At 42.1% G+C, this 19,882-nt stretch overlaps 1 protein-coding gene across 4 annotated transcripts in view; it reads left to right on the plus strand.

Annotated features, from left to right (window-relative positions):
• oxr1a (oxidation resistance 1a) overlaps nt 1–18,951 on the plus strand; it is a 143,848-nt gene extending 124,897 nt beyond the window's left edge. For 3 of the 4 annotated variants that reach the window (XM_079561756.1, XM_079561757.1, XM_079561758.1), the window contains 11 exons: nt 860–1,012; nt 2,569–2,753; nt 3,515–4,254; nt 7,411–7,576; nt 9,600–9,765; nt 11,874–11,954; nt 13,380–13,505; nt 15,853–16,005; nt 16,083–16,178; nt 17,046–17,119; nt 17,191–18,951. In XM_079561756.1, coding sequence (XP_079417882.1) covers nt 860–1,012; nt 2,569–2,753; nt 3,515–4,254; nt 7,411–7,576; nt 9,600–9,765; nt 11,874–11,954; nt 13,380–13,505; nt 15,853–16,005; nt 16,083–16,178; nt 17,046–17,119; nt 17,191–17,326 — 2,076 coding nt within the window. In that variant the 3' untranslated portion in view covers nt 17,327–18,951. The remainder of the gene's footprint in view (nt 1–859; nt 1,013–2,568; nt 2,754–3,514; nt 4,255–7,410; nt 7,577–9,599; nt 9,766–11,873; nt 11,955–13,379; nt 13,506–15,852; nt 16,006–16,082; nt 16,179–17,045; nt 17,120–17,190) is intronic. The other variant, XM_079561759.1, reaches the window with a different exon arrangement.
• Nucleotides 18,952–19,882: the final 931 nt, after the last annotated feature.

Genomic DNA, 19,882 nt, shown 5'->3' on the forward strand with positions numbered 1-19,882 from the left:
CCTTACCTTTATAATAGTACATATTGCCTGATTTCTATTCTCCAATAATACATAAATGGTTTGTTTTTATGTTAGAACCTTAAAGCCAGCTTTTTCAGATAAGGATGTCACAGCAAAAAGTAGAGACTGTAAGATAAGAAGCATCATTGAGGAAAGTCAACTATATCATCTGATCCTGGATGTGCCTCAAAATTACTTCAAAGCGACTGTACATTGCTTCTAGTACCATTCACCCTGGAACTAGAAGATTCACAGCTCGTTTCATGTCTTGACCTTTTTTTTAAACATTATGTTTCAAAGTTTCTCTTTGGTCTTGTTCTGTTGTATCCAGGAACCTTTGACAGGATGTTATTCTGTTCTGAATAATCAAACCATTTAGCTCAAACCATAAAAGCTCTATTTTAAAGCAGCAGTGTAGATGCATGCACCCACAGGCATTCCCTCATATGAGTCTTGATATACAGAGCATATGGATGACGCACAGCGTACAGTTTTCTTTCCAGAGCTCAGTGAGCAGTTTGCATCTATAAAAATACAACTGCAGTCAGGCATGTTTTTACCAAATTATTACGAGGCACCTCTATTTGGTTTTTGGATTTGAACGTTTTAAATATAATTCTGAAAGTGCAACGTAGCAACGTTACGGTAAAAGTACAAAAGGTTGTAGGCAAGGCAAGGCAACTTTATTTATACCGCACATTTCGAACACAAGGCAACTCAATGTGCCTATTCTACTATCTCTATTTTACATTTTCGGGAACTCTTTATCTTGACTACACACAGCATTACTAATCATAAAACGTTGCCAAAGTAGTCCTCATAGTTCTCTTCATTGTGCTCTTGCTCCTATTGCCTCCAGGACTCCGATGGCCCTCCCAGACCAGATGGGGTCCAGCCACCCGTGTTCTCAGCTCTGCGTCAGTCCAGAGTGGTCTCATCCACCTCCGAAGAGGAAGAGGCTCTCACAGAGAAGTTCCTCAAAATCAACTGCAAGTACATCACTGATGGAAAAGTAAGTGACTTTATTTCTCTGTCAGTTTGGGAACTCGTGTAGATGTTAAAAGGCCAGCTGAAACTCACTATATGAGTGGACCCTTGTCATAGCAATTAGCTCTTAGGTGACAACAAAAAGTCAGGTACTCCAGCTTTAAATTTCAGATATTTAAAGGTTCACTTTTGACATTAACATGTAAAAAATAATTATGCAGTGCAGATTGAATGACAATGAAAGATTGAAGTATTACTATTGTTCAACTTTGCAAGTGATTAAGCACCTTATTTTCCCTGTAAGAAAAATGTGTCCTCTCCATTTGACCCATCCTTTGATGCCGCCGGGGAAACCTATCAGGAACAGTGGGCAACCGCCGTGCAATGCTCGGGCACCAATCTCCAGATGTGTCCCCAGAAGTAGCTAACTCCATTATTGTTACAAACAGAATTTGCCATCGCTCTTACGGGACTGTAGAGAAATTATGTCATAAAAGAAATCCAGCAGAGCAGTGGCCCACAGCCGGACGTCCTACAGAAATACAGGCCCCATGTCCCCGTCCATCACTGCCTAAAACCATGTGTGTGACTGTAGAGCCAGGACTTCAGATCCATTCTATCGAGCCAGGCCTGACTCACTCCCAGCTTTCAAATGGAAGCACTAAAGTGGTCAGTGTTGCCAGTCAATATCTCCTTCTTGATTTAGGACATTTGTGGCCTCAAATGGATTTGGCCTCTGTTTTTATGGGCACTTTTGATTACCTTATGTGTAACATGCCAACCTTGGTTTGTTTGCCTGTTAGGAAGTCCATTAGCCAAAGTTTTGGCAATAAATTATATAAACCAATACATAAAAAAAGCTCTTTTTGAGATGCATGGTTTGTTTTGTTATTGTGAACTTCAACTCTTATTTTGTAGTATAAGGAGTTACAGCAGCACATGAATTGTTTACCTTGCCCAGGGGCCATACCGCCTTGTGAATGCCCAATCTACTCATATCTTTGAAGCTAAGCAGGGTAGGGCCTGGTTAGTACCTGGATGGGACACCGCCGGGGCATACAATGAAGCCGGTGTGAGTGGTTGGTGGTGGTCAGAGGGTCTGTTGCATTTCTGTCAGTCTACCCCAGGGCTAACTGTGGCTACAGACCTCCACAGGCTATGGAGTGGATGGAAATCCCCTTCCTCTGCCTTAAGCACTTTGGGTGATTTGTGTGACAAATAAGATTCTCTTCCCTCCCTATATGTACAGTATGCTACCTAGATGAGATAGAGCTACCCAAAGGTAATTGCCAAAACGTTTATTTTTTTTAAGGGCCTATATTACAATTTTGTTGTTTTTCGCTATTCTTTGGCACTTAGTACTTTTATGATGATTTAAGGTGACCAAGCTCAGTGATCGTTATTCGTTTAAGATAAGCTCTGGATTTATGTTCAGTGTAGTCTTGTTTTAATTCCTGATTTAGGACGGCATTACACCAGATTTGTTGTTCTTGATATGAAAAATGATGCTGTGTTGTTGAATTTAATTAATTTTCCTCTCATGGAAAATCATCTTAAAATGTCCTATTTGTGTGATTTCAGGGAGCTGTAAGTGGGGTGTTATTGGTGACACCCAACAATATCATGTTCGATCCACACCGGATGGACCCATTGGTGCAGGCCCACGGGTGCGAGGAATACGGCATCATGTGTCCGCTCGAGGAGGTGCAGTCGGCGGCCATCTTTAAAGAAATCACTGACCCCAAAATCAGAGACACCGTGCCTGAGTAAGACTTCGTACCTTAGGATGCTATCATTAATGGAGGGCACCATATACTGATGTACTGTGGATGGGCTAAATCAGGCAGTGAGTGGAAGAAACGTCCATACATGTACTTAGTGAAATAACATGCTGCATTACAAGCCGTAAATGGGCTCTAACTCTAATTTACTCCCACATAAATCAGCCACGCTTTAAATGTGCCTTCACAAAGTAATTCCGCGTTTTCCATTTGCACAGAAATGCACCAAAGTAGCTGTAATCGCTGTCATTCTGCGCTGCACGCCTGATCAGATTGCATCAGCAATGAAGCGGCAGTCTAATCCTTTTCCCTCCGAAGCAAAACAAAAAGGAAGTTGCAATTACGTCAGGGTTAATGAAGTATGGCTGCTCCCTCCTACACTCTGATGGCTCACCTCTCTATGCACAATGAAGCAGCTTCTTCCACGTTGTTTCCGCCCACTGTTTTGTCTGCAGGTTTTTTTTTTTCTTTTTTCTTTCTCTATTATAATTCACCGAGCTCTAGATATGGTGCTCTGGACGTGTGTATAAAATTACTCTTTGTCAAAGGTCTTGGTGCCAGTGGTGTTAAGTCAGTCTTAAGTCAGTTTCATTTCTAGGTTTGTTCCTGGTTGGGTTGTTAAATGGAGTACAGGCCACTGCATTGATAGAGTTTAGTTCTCCTTTACTCCTGTCTTTAAGTTGGTTTATTCTTCATTTTTTCATATAAGTATCAGCAGATTCAATATGTGACTGCTTCCTTCTCAGTGACTTGGAGCCTCTGCCGTCAGAAAGACACCCATCGCAGCAGAAGGAGCCGGAGCAGCGCCTCAGGGAGCCAGGGGCCAACGACGGCAGTGGCAGCACGGCCCCACGCAGCACCGAGGGATCCATCTCCGAGGACGTCTTCACCGAATCCGAGCTGTCTCCCATCCGTGAGGAGGAGCAGGCTTCCACCGAAGACCTGCACATGGACAAGTCATCGGGCGCGTCCACCGAGTCTGTGCTGACCGTGACGCAGGTGGAGGTTCCTCAGGCTAAAACTTCTAAAGCGGAAGAAGCAGACTCTCAGGGTGGTGGCAATGGCCAAGATTCTGCATCTGTCTCCCAGGCAGCGGAAAAGGTTGCACCTCCAGCCGAGACAAGCTCCACCCCTGCTGAGGACAATCCACCAGATACTGCCACCCAAAACCAGTCAGCTTTGGGATCTAAGCAGCACAGTGTAGAAAAAGCACCAAGCACACCTACGACCACCACCAGCACTACCACCACTAGCCAAGAGCAGGATCCCAGGAACAGCCACTCTCGCCCAGGGTCTCAAAGCTCCGCCCTTCTTCCCCCGACAGGTACTCCAGACACCTGCACAACCACTGCAACCCCATCCAGTCCCAAGGAGGAGGCCAGTGAGGGGACTGAGGTCTCCAAAACAGACACTATGCAACAGGATAAAGAGAATAAGGAGAGTGGAGAGGAGACGCAAAAGGACGGGTCGCAAGAATCAGCAGAGGGTAAATATGGTTCCAAAGTCTTGTGTATTTAATGCAATTTTTCAAGTCAATATCAACAACAGTAGCTTTGACACAAATTATTCCTGTCTTTAGTCTTTCTTTAGTCTCCGTGACATATCCTTTCTCGTTCTATTATTGTGCATTTTTCTTCCTTCAGTATCAAAGTAAATACCGTGGAATTTCTCATGTTAGTCCCTGATAGCCCTGCCTGTGTGTCTTGGCTCTAGTAATGAGAATATAAAGATGCAGAGAAAGTGCTTCCTCTGTTGTTATTATCTGTGTGTGAGCTAGCAAGGCTTTTACAGCTTTATGCAGCCCTTTGATCTTTAGCTCTGGTGGTCTGGACGGCACCTCCGGGCGATAAGCTAAAGCCTATCAAACAGCACAATGCCACAAACATACCTTGTGACCAGAGGGGATGTGAGGCTGCCATTTAATATGACATCAAAACACTTTCAGAAAGATCTATTTTTATTTAGCAGTAGCACTGCTCAGAAAGTCGTCTTTGACATAGCATTAGACCAATATAGTTTCTATCAAATCACACAATTAACATACAATAAACCTATCCTCTCTAACAGTGGTTCCCAACCTTTTTTGTTTTACGGACCCTTGGACCTTTCAGTAATTGTCCGTGTACCCCCTATTTCGTTTATTTAATCACATAAAAGCGCTATTTGTAAGTAAAAAGACAATGATGCGTTCAAAATAAATTCTCCCAAAACTGCTTCCATTTTTTTTTCAATACGAAATAGTATCTAGAAAAATCAAGCCTCACCTCTCAAGATGTTCTCATTCCTAAATCCAAACATAATTCATGTGTTTTTTGGACACTCCTGGAATATTGTGGGCTCTCTTTAGAATGACAATGATGCCATACGCGGTACTGAAGGGGCCCTTTACCCAGCCACTCTGTGGCCCCCACGGTCAGGATTGCACCATTCAGCATTCAGAACTGCTTGAGTTACCTGTCCTCTGCCTCTACCGCAGGACAGCGACAGGAGCCACACCTGTGTCTGCAGGACCTTCCCCACACATCTGACTCTGTGACTATGTGATCTGTTCAGAGAGTGACCATGCATCGGTCTGTTCTGCACATAGTAGTTGTGCATATCAGTTCAACGAGTTTCCCCTGAAAGCAAAGCAGAATTGAGCTGCCAATCGTTGGTCAATAATAGCCTACCTTTAACTATTATATTACTATTATACTTTAACTACCTTTCATATTACGTTACTATAACTATTACTAACACAGTCATTGCTGTTTCTACTACCATTTCTACAATGATTTTACTTCGTAATATTAAACTGCAATGTTCTATACGATGTAGCTGCCTTATAAAAAGCCATCATCGGCCATAGCGGTAATTTTGACTGTCACTGTATTGTTTAATCTGACAAAAGCTTTTGTCAGCCCCAATGACTCACTCAGTCCATTTCTCTCTAGTTAGACATGTCACTGTGGTCCCTCAAAGATTTTCCTGCCACTGAAGAAACGAATCAAATCAGTGGGGGAGAAATTATCCTTTTCTTCTTCTGCAATTATTGTCCCGCCGAGTGCTGGGATACAAAAGCATTCCTAATTCACGAGCGCCTCTCAGCACGCCTGCCCTTTATTCTGCACACATTAGCTCCACCAGCAGCTGCTTCAAAAACATGATGCATTAAGACCAGTTTAATTTGAAATCAATTCAGCTCCTCTAAGATTTTATATGTCAATGCTTATTAATGTTTTTGTATCATTTGTCGAGCAGCATTACAGGCCTTTCCAATATATTATGTAGATAGCTTCTATACTATGTATGTATTTGTAAATGAAAGAGCCAGATTAATTCTTTTTTTAAACTTTGCATATAATACCAATTAATATAAACATCTTGTGCTGAATCAGGTTTAAACCAGGGCTACAGTTGGTTGTAAATAGGGCTAGACTAGGGGCGCACTCACACTTGTCCATCCGAACCGCGCCCACGCGCCGGAAGCCCCTTCTGCGCGGTTCGTTTGTCCAGTGTGAGTGCAATCAATCCGTGTCTGAATCGGACTCGGTTCCGGACTTTGGCCTTAGAGGAGGGGGGCCAGAGCGCGGCTCGGTTGCTCGTGTATGCGCACACGCACGGATACAAGCGGCTGTTGTATGGGCGGTTGCATTTGTCACGTAAAACAGTGAGAAACGTTTATCAAACAGAGCAGCGGCTGCCTCGCTCTCGTCTCCCCGGCCCTGTACCGCTTCGCTCCCGGGCGGCTCCTCGGATCCCCGGCCACATACCGCTCGTCTCCCCGACTGCTCACTCCCGACGCCCTGGCCGCTTCACGCACGTCTCGGGCTGACTTTACGGGAGCGGCTGCGCATCTCCCGCCCTGTGTCCGAGCTTCTCTGCTGCTGTACCTGGTTTGGCCGCAGGCTTTAGTCGGACAGATAAAACCTGCGGGTGCATCACTTGTGATTTTGGTGCGCGTTCGTGTTAAGTGCTTTGTCGTAACGTAAAGCGCAGACTTCCCTGAACATAAAGCGGTTTAACCAGTGGCCGAAGCAGCAATGAATGACATAAACTGAGCGTCATATCTTATGTTCTCGTAGCCTTTTTTTGAAGGCTGTATAAGGCTCAGAGCGGCAGGTGCTGCTCCACCCCTGCCTCAGCTGAGCTAGGTTCTATTATATTCACCATAGCCCTTTTTGTTAAACTGTAGTAAAATGCAAAGAAAAGTGGAGTGAAGAGATTTGACAGGGGCTCATAGTAGACATTATTTCACGCAGCTGTTTAGGGTTTTGTTTTCTTCCACATTATGTTGCGCTGCTGCTGCTCACGTACACTTGTAAACAATTCCTCGTGCTCGGCCACGGCTCGGTTCGTTTGTGTAAGTGTGAGCGCGGGCCGTTCGGGGCATCCAGGCCTTTCCTCAAATGAGCTAGAGAGTGGCACGGTTCGGATGTCAAGTGTGAGTGCGCCCTAGGACTAAAGTAGTCCTAAACAAGGATGAACCAAGCCTTCATCAAGACTCCTCATGCTTAAACACCAGAAGATGAATGTATGCTGTAGCAGTAAAAGAACGGCTTGTAGCACTATGTTAAATAAATCCATTGTTTATCATGGTAATTATGTAACACAGTACGTCTCTTGCGTGGCCTTGTGACAGTGTGAGTAATGTGTTTTGCAGGCTCAGGGTCGGCGGAGAAGAGGAAGCAGCGCTCTCACAAGTTCTTGTGTCTGCGAGTGGGGAAGCCCATGAAGAAGACGTTTGTGTCCAACGCCAGCGCCTCAATGCAGCAGTACGCTCAGCTGGGCAAGAAACACGAGTACTGGTTTGCCGTACCCCAGGAGAGGTCAGGGCCTACAATGTCCCGTTGTGTGGAATGTCACTGTGTTCTTTTTTTTTTGTGTTACAATAATTGTGAAAAGAAACATTGCAAAAACTCCCACAATAATGACACTGTGTCTATTTACCTGATTACAGTACCTGGGTATAGTGCTGTCTCTTATACCCACACTGAGTTACCACATTGCAACAGAGTGGTACATGAGAGTCTTTGGTGGTTTTGTAGCTAAATCAAATATGCATTCTTTGTTAGGACAGTCTCCCACTGTGCCTCCTGCCCGTCTTCCCGCACTGCCCCACCAGACTGGCTATTTATTATTTATACTGTACTCAAACGAAACTGAAACACAGCTTTGGGAATACCACTGTAAAAGATCTGCTGTTGAAACTAGTTATGAATTGCATATTTAAAATTCATGAACTTGTCCTGACCTAAGCTAAAATTGGTTTCGTTTTAAAATGATCTCACTGTAGCTACAGTGTGTTTATATCTTTCCTGCCAGGCTTGATTGCTCTTGTTGATGTGTGGTGCCAAGTCAGCAGTAGGGCTTAACTGCGTTACAGCTCTTCACACTAGAAGGAGACACATTACAAGAAAATATATTTGCTTTTGGTTAGATAACTAAATTTAATGACTTGGCTATTAGCTAAACCCATGTCTTCAGACTACTGGTGTAGGTTAACACTGCTTCTTGCATCGGGCCTAATACATTATGATCGTAATGTTAACCTTATTTTAACATTGCAGTAAATATACAAAAACTTTGTCATGGATGTTTTTCATCCAAAAACTGTAGTAATACTGCAGAGTTAGAATGATATTTGTTGCCATGTGAGCATTGCAAAGCATTGGTGTCTATCCTGGGTCTTGTAAACACACTGACTTTCAGGATGCTGCCTCTATCTGTAAATCACATCTGAATGAGAACAGCCTTATCCTTCTTCTTGCTTGTCACGGTTTCCTAAATTATTGATAATATGACATGTAAATGATAATGAGGCTCTATTGCCCTCTAATTTATTAGTCAATTTGAATTTCCGGAGTCAAGCTTGTTGTTTTTCCATTTTCCCCCAGTTCCCATTCTAGCTGTATCTAGTGATGTATGAACAATAATTTGAGTTTACTTACACACAATTTTGGTATTCTTTCTAACTTTGAGTCGTATTAGCCGATGACTTTGCGCTGTGAACAGGCCCATAGGTGAGTAGGAGGAGGCCTTCGTAAGCTGCTGCCCTGAAAACACAGTAATTCATTGGCCTTTTTGTTCAGACACCGTTGGCCTGACCTAGATGGGAGGCGACCCGCATGATGTGTCTTTAAGTGTCCCAGCATTAGAGCGGAGCAAAAGGAAAAGCTATTGAATGAGCTATATATACAACCATAACAGTGTTTACACTCAGCTCATAGCCTCTCCAAGCTCTTTTACGTCCACCAGATTAGAGACAGACTGATGCCTCTGTGAGCTTTATATCTTTCATGTTTTTTACTGTGTGAAGAAGGAAAGGTATAGATCAGGGAAATATCACATTCACTTTTAATAACTATTACTAATGGAAAAGTACCACAGAAAACATTAGGTGAAATTGATGACAGAAAATAAAACACAAATGCCTTCTGTAAGTACTGCAGGTTACATGAATATCTGAAACACACAGTACAATTGCTGACAACTCATGGTTTGTAGCTCCAGTATGAACTTTAATATCTTACAGCGAGAATAGTGTTGAAACTCAACAATCAATACAAATCCTGTAAATGCAGTTAAGAATTCTTGCACAAGCACTGACATGACAAGATAACAATGATTTACTAATGTACTGGCTTCTCAACTTGGAAAAAGCACCAACGTCTTAAATATACCGGTACATTTATATTGTTCGGGTACTAAAAGCCATTTGTGGTTTTTGAGAGCTTGAGAGTGGTCAAATAATTGGGATATTGTCTTGTACTTGTAGTAATTACATTCGGTTGTGGCTTGTGGTGCAGGGATTTTGTGTTCTGATTTGTCTTTTGCATTTCCTTTGAACAGGTCGGACCACCTGTATGTCTTCTTCATGCAGTGGAGTCCGGACATGTACGGGGAGGGTGTTCGAGGAATGGGACAAGAGCCTGGGTTTATGGTCATCAAGAAAAACGAGGTGTCGCAAACCTCTGAAGACGACCCCATCACAGACCTCAATGTCAAAGAGTGGGAGGTAATGTCTAAAAACAAAGCACTGAACTTGTTTTGTATTGTCTTCAGCCAATCACACATACATTACTTTCATTATTGCTACTGTATGTGCTATTGGCTAATCCATGTGTTATTATATTGTTAAATTGTGTTGCCTTTGAAGTGAGTTGTGACAGGACATTGTGTAGGTATTCACAATTTTAATATATTGTGAATTATCTTGTATTCCATCAGAAATGTTTAGTTAACTTTCTTATGCTTTATATTTTGCATCTTATATTACGTGTAATTGGTGTCAACACTCTTGCTTTGCTTGGAAATGTGCTTCTTAGAGCTTCCAACAAAGTATTTTGCATGTTTGTGTAATTGTTTACTCTTTGTGAGTCGGTGGTAGTCTTTTGTCATGTTGTGTGTCAGTATTGTTGGTCACCCAAGGCAATTATTTCAATTTTTTTGAATAAGTAACTTTACAATTTTTTTGTTGCAAAACACAACTCTCTCCCAATTCTACATTTTACCACTCGGATGCTCCTAATTAGCATTTGAGATGTATTAGTTTTTTTATTAGATTTTTAATTTACACAGGTAGCTACTAATAAATTACCTTTCTGTTTCCTAAAGACAGCAAATGTCTTCGCTACAAACTAGATTAAACAAACCAAATGACTGAAAATGTGTTCTTTTGCGCTGTATATGTGTTAGTGTCTCTTTAAATATAGTCGGTCTTTCCGGAATGTGTCCCGCCTCCTCAGTTACGTTCAGCCAATCAGAGGCTGGGGGTTCTCCTGTGCCCCGTTGTTATTGGATACCTGCTATGTCTGTTAAAGTGACACAGACAGCAAGGACCCCGTCGTGGAATGGAGAGTTAAATGTTTCTATTTTAGTCGAGCGACAAACCTACTCAGGCTGTTTGAGGGCGCCCATGAGAACTTAAAGCCTCTGTGATGTGACTGACGGTATCACCTCGCTCTGAAGGAGAGAGATGTTTTCTAGGAGAGTGAAGGATCAAGAGAAACGACTGACTCCTAAGTATACATGTGTATGTCCCGTGCGTCTCATTCAAGTTTTCATCTTTCTCGGGCGGTTTACTCTCTTGTTGTGCATTAGCTCGCTAGCCTTTTGCTAACTAGCCTAGCGTTAAGTGTTAGCCGGGTCAGCTGTAACTCAGTAATTGTAAACAAAGTGATCATTGTTTGGCCTGTTTTGCAGTCGGGATACAGCGCTGGGATGTTTTCATGGCTCTTGGCATTAAGTGTCAGGGCTGAGGGTTGGTCTGGCTGCTCTTAAAAGTTGGCAAATCTGGGAAGCTGTTTGTTTAGTGAAGTTATTCTCTCAGAATATCACATTGTTTTGCATGACGCGCTTGTGTTCACGCCAAACACAAGCTGTATCCCGTTAATATGCCACTTGAGATAGTGCCTGAGCTTGTCACACACCCTTTTCACAAACTTCCCTCATATTTATTTACTATGCGACTACCCCCCTGGACAAACGAACTCAAGGTTCTTGCTGAAGCTGAAACTATGTATTATTTATGACGACTGTAGTTTACCCTCTCTATTGCATTATTGAGAGCTGTAAAGGCACAGCTTGTTACCAAATAAGGTAATTACACCGTCAGTAACAAGAGCCGTGCTGCTAAACCATCCTCTATTAAACCTTTTTAACTTTCCTGGCCATAAATAAAACTTGTAGTATTGAACATGAGGTCATGCATGCTGTGCCAGTCTAGATGAATACGCCAACTTCTATTCAGAGGCAGCTGGTCTCAGTGGAGTATGCAACAGCGTGGGGTGGAACTCTGTTGGATCGGATCCAATCATTTTGTTGTCTGGTCTGGTCTGGTCTGGTCCTTGATCGAGTTTGTGTTGTTTACGGATGTTGCAGCTGTGGTTGATTGTGGCAAAACTAACTGCTCTTTGTGTTTTTGTCAGACTTTTAATTACTGTAGCTTTACTTTCATAGTGATTAAGGATGTACACAAACATGCAAAATGCCCTTCTTCCCTAGTTTCCCTAGAGCCATTAGTGTCAAATTAACTAGTGCTAACTTCAGGGATTGTTTTCTATGGGCCAGCAGCTGAACTGGCAGAGTTTTATGTTTGCAACTGTTCCTGTCTTTGTACACCAGGTAGTGTCTCTGACGGAGTACCACCGTCGAATTGATGCACTAAACAGTGAAGATCTGCGCTCACTCTGCAAACGACTCCAGGTGCCATGAATCAGCGTGACTGCCCCACTGTAGCCATCCTGCCCGGGCCTCCACTGCCCACATCAACAACCCGCCATCTCCCTTAGGCTCCACACTGCTGACTTAAGCATCCTCTTTTGCTTTAATTATGGTTATAGGTTTATAGTTTTAATAGGTAAGGTACTCTTTTGTGCCTATAGGGAAATCTCTCCACTGTATCTGATTTATCTTAGTATTTCAATGGAGGCTGGGGGTGGACGGCTGCATCATTGAACCATCTGCAAATACTGAACCAGGACTATGGTCAGGATTACCTGAAAATTGGAAAATCTTCTTCTGCATGTTTTTGGTTGAGTGTTAATGACTCTTGCAGGAGCAGCCCATTACTGCTGTAGATTTATGGAAGGAAACTGGCTTGTTTTGAGCTTTGTAGTTGTCACGTGATGCAGCCTTATCTTGAAGTGTCAGGTTGTCATGTTTTAGAGCTATTCAGCATAAGGAAGTCTTCCAATATGTTGTTGCCGTTTTAGGCATACGATTTGAAATGGGAAAATCACTTTCACGTTATAGTTTATTTCCTGTGGGGACTTGGTACGAGGTAGTAAGAGGAGCTCTATCAAACAGAGAGATGTTGTGTCAGTGATAGGCTGTAGAAAGACGGAGACAATGCAGGTAGGCTTGATTTGAATGCACACTGAAACATGAGCTCATCCCAGGCACCAGTGGGGAAGCAACTCACAATTGGCCTCTGTCTAAGGAAGATAAACCAGATAACTGCAACAGTCGGCTGGTCAGAGGAACAGTTCCGAATGATAATTAATCATTTGGCTGCGTTCCCTGTCCAAAACTGTCACTCTTCTAGAGATTCCAGTCCTGCCAATCCCAACCCAGTGATCTGGCATTGACAAGTGGCAACAGCTGCCATCGTCAGTCTGTAATCTGTGTATTGTTAGAAAGAATTTCAGCCTATAATTTCTCCTCCCTTAGTTAGATCAGGATAGGGGTTCTGTTGCTGCTGTTGTTGTTGTTGTTGTTGTACTCCTCTGTGGTTTATCATGTTTACTTTTAGTTTGCATTTAGTTTTCCCATTTGTATTTGCTAGTAGTAGTATAGAATAGACGGTTGCAAAAAACTACTCCAGGTTAACATCGAAAACGTAACCTTTGTAATAAATCTGTCCATCTAGACAATTTTATTATAATATTATACATTAGCCAAATCTAAATGAAAAGTCTTAGTTTAATCACTCAGCCATTGTCCTTTTCTCCTTTTTTTTTACTGTCACTGGAGCACAAAGAACATGTATAACAGCTTATACTTGTTCAAGGACCAATTTGTTACTAAAAATACATGGACTCATTTGGCTTATAAACCCAAATTCCACCTCATAAACTCTGGTGGTACCTTGCCTTTTGTACTGTTGTATCTGACTTGTTGCTCTTATAGATCACCACGAAGGAAGAGGTCAACTCCAAACATGGCTCTTCCATCAAGGCAGAGTTGGAGCCTGAAACGTTCAAGCCCAACCTTAAGGAGCCCAGCGACCTCCTGGAGGCGGAGCAGATAGAGAAGGTAATGCATGTGTTACAGAGCAGTTTACCTGTGCACTGGGCATCACAATTACTCACAATCAAATTGATTTTGTAATAACAAGCAAATTACAAAGACTAGAATTATTTAGGTAATATACTGTTCTCTGATATCAGTCTCCATTGGGATTTATCAAACTTGCCAATCCTGCAGTTAAGCCCTTCATAGTTCAGCCTTCTCCCGAGTGTTAATGCGTCTGAAGTTTTTAAAATGTGCACAGAGTCTTGATAACAAAAATCTCACGGGCTTTCTCACGTGCAAACGTGGTTAATCATTTTACGTTTTTTTTTAACTTGGGGCAGCATTCTCTCATTTACATATCTGATTTAGATCCCTAAAATTATAACACAGGATATTACCAATGGTGAATTTGGTGCATCATGCGCACAAACAGCCATATGCTATTGTCCAACTTACACTTGCTATTTAGCACTTGTCTGGATAAATGATCCCCTTGGTATTTTAGATGTTGCAGATAATGCATTGAAACACTGTGGTTAGTTTTGCTTTCCTTTTCTTGAATATTTGTGTAATTTGATGTAAAGAATTCTCTGGCTTTGAGTTTTCCTTGTACAGTAACAGAAAATGATCTGCCTCTTGAGTGCTGTAGGCAACATGGTTGCTCATTATTCTTTTCAGAGAATTTGTATGTGAATTTAAAGCAAGTCTGGACAGGGACACGGCAGCACTGTATTTTGTTCTTGTTTTTACTGTGCACCAAGTATGGTCAAATCAGTGAATTAAAAGGATAAGAAATGAGTAAAACAGTGGTATGCCTCAAAATATTGTTTACTTTTCTCCCCAAAAAAAGTACTTTTCAATCGTACTTTTCAATCGCCTTCAATTACTAATCCCTATGTGCAGCCTATTGCTTTTATACTTTGCTATAAATCATATGTTGTTACAAATCGTAGAAATTCGGAACATTTCACTATCTCTGTAATTGTGAAATATACCAACAGTACCTTTCACCCTCATTAGTCAACTGTACACAAGGGGAATAAAGTTACAGCTGCTGCTGCCACACACATCTGTTGTTGAGTGGATGGTCAAATGCATTTACACGAATAACATGTTTTGTGATCATTTGTCGGCTTGAGAAATGAAATGGCAGCAGTCTCTGTGATTATAGTGCACAATGTGTGTTGCTTAGGTAAATGTCACTTCTGTGGGCTTCTATCAGTTTTTGGAAGTCTTTACTTTAGCAATGTTCTATGCCCTAGAGTGACTAAGCACAGTTGAAAAAAATGGGACTATACAATTCTTTATTATGGCAAGATTTTATATTTACATGTTATACTTTAACTGCAAGTGTTTGTATTAAGGCTTAACCTGCTAGAGGGAATTTAGCATCTTTCCGTAAAAAATATTTGTATAAAAGGATTAGGATTAGGATATAAACCCATCCACCTCACTGTTTACCTTTGTAATGTAGGACAATACGCAGAGACAACATCCCAACGAGTCCCAGTCGCCACATTGACCGTTAGTTTGCCAATATAGAGCGCTCCTTAATCGCCCAGAGGAGCATGTGTGGAGCTCGCAGCGGAGCAGAGGTGAAGCGAGCTGGGCCTCATCTGCTCACGGCATCATTTCCAGACCAATGACTATACCGCTGGAGAATTGTGCTGAACCAACAAGAAACAAGCAAAACGCATTTAAGGACCATGACGACTTGACTTTCAACTAATGGAGCAATGTGACATGGGGCGAAAACCTACAGGGCTTAAAAGACACACGTTATATTTGATTGTCATTTGCCATCTTTTGGTATTCAATTCCTCTTTATTTTAGGTATAGATTCTTCTTCTGCTTCTTATTATATGGTGCCACCATACTCTCCTCTGTTAATGGGAAACATGAATAAGTATTTGGTGCGGTTACTGAAGATAAATTGGTCCAATTGTTTCGAACTGAATGCATTGCTGCAACATTGTAAAAATCACCTATACCATGTGTTCCTTATGGGACTCATCCACTCGTGTAAGATCTCCATTTGCTGCACAGTCCCACTCCCAGTTAATCCTTCGCTGTGTTGGAGGCAGTCTGCTCTGATGGAGCTGCACTCTTCTCCCCCCTGCCCCGCTCTGCTCTGTGGAGCCCTGTTACTCTTCTTTAAACGGCACGCTCTGTGAAAGGTCACTGCGGATGTAATTGAGCATTGGAGGCTGTGGCCTTTCTGTTTCATTTCCGCTCCTTTTTCCCTTTCCTTTATTGCTTTTTTTCTTCTTCTGTGAACGCACAAATCCAGAGGGTTGTTGGATAAGCAAAGCAAGCTGTTTGTATCTATACAATGAATATGAAAATGTCTTTTCTGCTTTGTCCACAGCTTGCCAAGAATCTCCCGCCTCGAACCATAGGTTACCCATGGACGCTGGTCTTTGGCACAGCGAAACATGGCATGAGCATTAAGACTCTGTACAGGGCCATGCAGAGCCAGGACACGCCTGTACTTCTGGTGATCAAAGACAGCGATGGCCAAGTAAGATGCTCAATATAGATTTGGTGTTTTAGAATCATCCCACTTTACATTATCTCATCTTTTATGTCTTTTTTTAGGTCTTTGGTGCTTTGGCGTCCGAGCCCTTTAAAGTCAGTGACGGCTTTTATGGCACTGGAGAAACCTTCCTGTTCACTTTCAACCCAGAGTTTGAGGTTTGTAGTTTATTTGTTTGTGGATGGCGCTTTATGAATTATGCAATTCATAAAATTGTTATTGAAATCCCAATCTCAACTATGGTCACTCGTCATGGGTATTTTTAATTCATCAGGTCAGTCAATTCCGTGGCAATAACGGCACTGGGTGTGGAATTTAGAGTGTTTTTAGAGAATGTTTTTGAGTGTCAATTCAAGCTATATTTATGTGGCTTTAATATCAATGAAACAAATGTGTACGTATATGAATCTATATAATTATTTATTTATGTGGCCAAATCGCCCAGGCCTCAATCTGGTTTAAATACATTTTACTTGAGATTCTTCCCAAGTAGTTTACTTTTACTGTAATATTTAGTGCTAACTGATCTCAAGATGCACAAACTCTTGCTAGTTGCTGCATTTCAAACACATGACGCTCCAACCTCCATTTCTTCTGGGAAACGCATCAGTCCATTCATCTTTCCCTTAACACATTTCCAAGAATTATACCCTTTGTATTTTCCTGTCGAACAATAACATCAGTGTCTGTAAATATGGCTCAGACGTTGAGTTTCATAATGCCTCAGAGCTGGTGTGAGAATTTCTTTGACCTGGTTGGGTTAAAGTTTACATACTGTGGGGAGTTAGGTCCATTTTGGTCTGAGGAATGCTGAGTTGCTGCATTCTTGAGCATGGTCTCTTTAGTCTTAATGTTTGTGTTGGCTCTCAGTTGTCCAGGAATGTTCCATTGTTGTAGACATTTTTAAGCACGGTCCTGTCAATAAAGAAAATGTTCAGTTGTTCTGTCATGACAAGAATTAAAGTACCCCCCAAAAAATGGCTTACAACTACATTACTGATACGTGCTCTTAATAATACTTATAGGTGTACAAATGGACTGGTGACAACATGTTCTTCATCAAAGGAGATATGGACTCTTTAGCGTTTGGTGGAGGAAGGTAGGCACACCGTCAACTCATCATGCGTATCGAAAGTGCCTTCAGAAAATAATCCTCTTTTTATTTTCCAGCGGTGAGTTTGGTTTGTGGCTGGACGGCGACCTTTACCACGGCAGGAGTCACTCTTGTAAAACATTTGGGAACCCCATGCTCTCGAAGAAAGAGGATTTCTATGTGCAGGACATAGAGATCTGGGCGTTTGAATAACCCCCACAATGCACCACAGGGAAATAAAAAACAAAGACCTGTCAAAGGGCAGAATAAAGGAGTGCATCTCCTTTTTAGTACAATGGCAACGTCCCAAAACTGCACATCTCCAGGGCTCCCCATGGTCGGAAGCCAGCTAACGGATGCTTGTTGTGCGTTACTACTGCAGTTACTCTGGAGCTTTTACTTTTTTCTTTGTGAAAAATTACTCGTGTGTATCTTGTTACCGCCTTGTGCAGCGTCTTTGCAGGGTAGTGTGGCTAAAGAAGGCCTCGCGGTGGTTCAAAGGCCTCAGGAAATGCCCATCTGTGCTGATCTCTTCTCCCTCTGAGCTGGGGAGGATGGTTTTGGACTAAAAAACACAACCAATTCTGGTCCAGAAACTCAAGGTGCACCTCTCGAACGCCCTTAGACCTGTGTGTTTCAGTTGGATGTCACGCACTGAGCTGCAGAGGGAAAGCCAAGCTAACAACTACACATTCCATTAATCTCAATGATGGAGTGTCAGTAAAAAGTCTAGTGGTAAAACGCCACCATCAGCAGCAGCGGGACGCAGCGCCACTGGACTCAGAGCCTGCGCGGCTCTGGGCGAGTCAGTCCTTCTCCCGTACCATTTTGGGTTGTGTTCTGAGGCTAATATAGAGTATTGTGTATTGTAGTCCTCCTGTTGTTCACTGTCATAGCACACCATCTGAAAGCACATAGCTATAATCGGATCAGCCATCGTCGTCGTTCTGTTCAGTGGGTGTACGTGTGAGTCCAGCTAACACCAGCTCCTGTCGGGACGCTGGCTGTACTGTTCGTAGACAGTAACGTGTTGCAATAGATTTGTGGAATATGCAAATAACTGTCCTGTGACCTCAAATACACAGGTGGGGCATTTCTGCCTCTCCTGTCGCTCTCAAGAGAGACACTTGTAAAGCTTTTACGTCTTATACACAATTGCTTTTCTGGGTATAATTTGAAAAGCCTGAGACGTGGTAACTTGTTTTTCATGCATATATGACAATTATATATTGGTATATATGATTATATAGCACTTATATAATCATATGTATTTTTGCTGTTATGTGTGACAGTGATCTATTTGTGCTGAAATTTCAGCTGTTACAATATAATGTATATTACCCTGTAAATTAATGTTATAATAGTAGATTTGTTCCGAAAATATATATATATATAAATAATAATTCTATATAAATATATATATATATAAAGTGTGGATTGGTGGGTTGCTTCTAGCACTTTAATCTGGTGTAACAACGTCAAGGCCAGGTTCTTAGATTCTCTTTAGCAGTAGCTGTACAATACTTTTTGTTTAGGTCATTAAGATGTTAACTGTTAGTAGAACGCTTGCTGCTACAATATCAGTAGGGTTTGCCCTAACACTCTGTGTCTCTGGGATGATGCTGAGGTGGAGGGGGGTAGTATTGGTCCATGACACGCAGGTAGGTATGCAGGCCGACCGAACAGTGAATCCCCCTACTGGTCTTCCACGCCAGCATTTGTGTCCATGTGAAAAGAGTCACAAAGAAGAAGGATAAATCTTCCAATGATTTCACCAGAATATCATGTACTACCAGTGATGTATAAAGAAACCAATAAAGCTGAATTGTTGTAACCAGGCATGTGTCTACATTCCTCCTACTGTTTGGACCTATTAGAAATAACTATTTTATACATTTATAGTTAGTCTTTTGTGATAGATTACATACTCGCAAACTGCTCTGCTACAGTTCGATCTAGTATTGATAATGCTAATGATATATAGCTGCCTGCATTATTTTTTATAGGCCCAAAACCCTGAAATCTTGACTCATCTGAAATTAAATGCAAACTAACAAGTCAGCAAATGTTTATTTGATATGGACATTAAAAAAAGCATGGGTCAAACCAGATGCATTGTTAAGTGTGTGGCAAAGCTGCTCCTGGTAGAGCAGGTCGTCTCCTGATCGGAAGGTCGTGGGTTCGAGTCCCAGCTCCCACGAATGCACACTTTCGCTGTGTCCTTGGGCAAGACACTTCAGCCTACTTGCCTCCAGTGTGCGTACATTGGTGTATGAATGAGAGCATGAATGGGTGACTGGTTCCTTACTGTAAAGGGCTTTGGGCCTGAGAAAAACGCTATATAAATTTAGATAATTTACCATTTAATATGCACTTGTCCGTAGGAGGCTGTTAGGCACATTTAACAAACTCATGTACAGTAGATAAACGGCTTTTACACTCAATTTTGCCAATGCATTGAACCCGAGCAAATCCTAAATTGTTTGCTTGTTCATGTGCGCCATCTAGTGGCCTTTTCTTGTGTTTTTCAGTTACTGGTGCAATCATTATGACCTCTTCATACAGTTTTGTATTAGCCAAAAATAACTCATTAGGCATTGGCGAGGCTCATCCAATATCCAGGTAGGCCGTACGTCTAAGACAAATACTGCATTGGCATAATGTCACTGGTGCTGCAGCATCCACGCACTCTACATAGCAGTAAGAGTAACACAGTTCTTAGCACTGAAACATGCTTTATGTTATAACATTTAAAAAAGACTACTTTAC

This window comes from Gobius niger, assembly GCF_951799975.1.
Source record: "Gobius niger genome assembly, chromosome: 8".
NCBI classification, from domain to species: domain Eukaryota; kingdom Metazoa; phylum Chordata; class Actinopteri; order Gobiiformes; family Gobiidae; genus Gobius; species Gobius niger.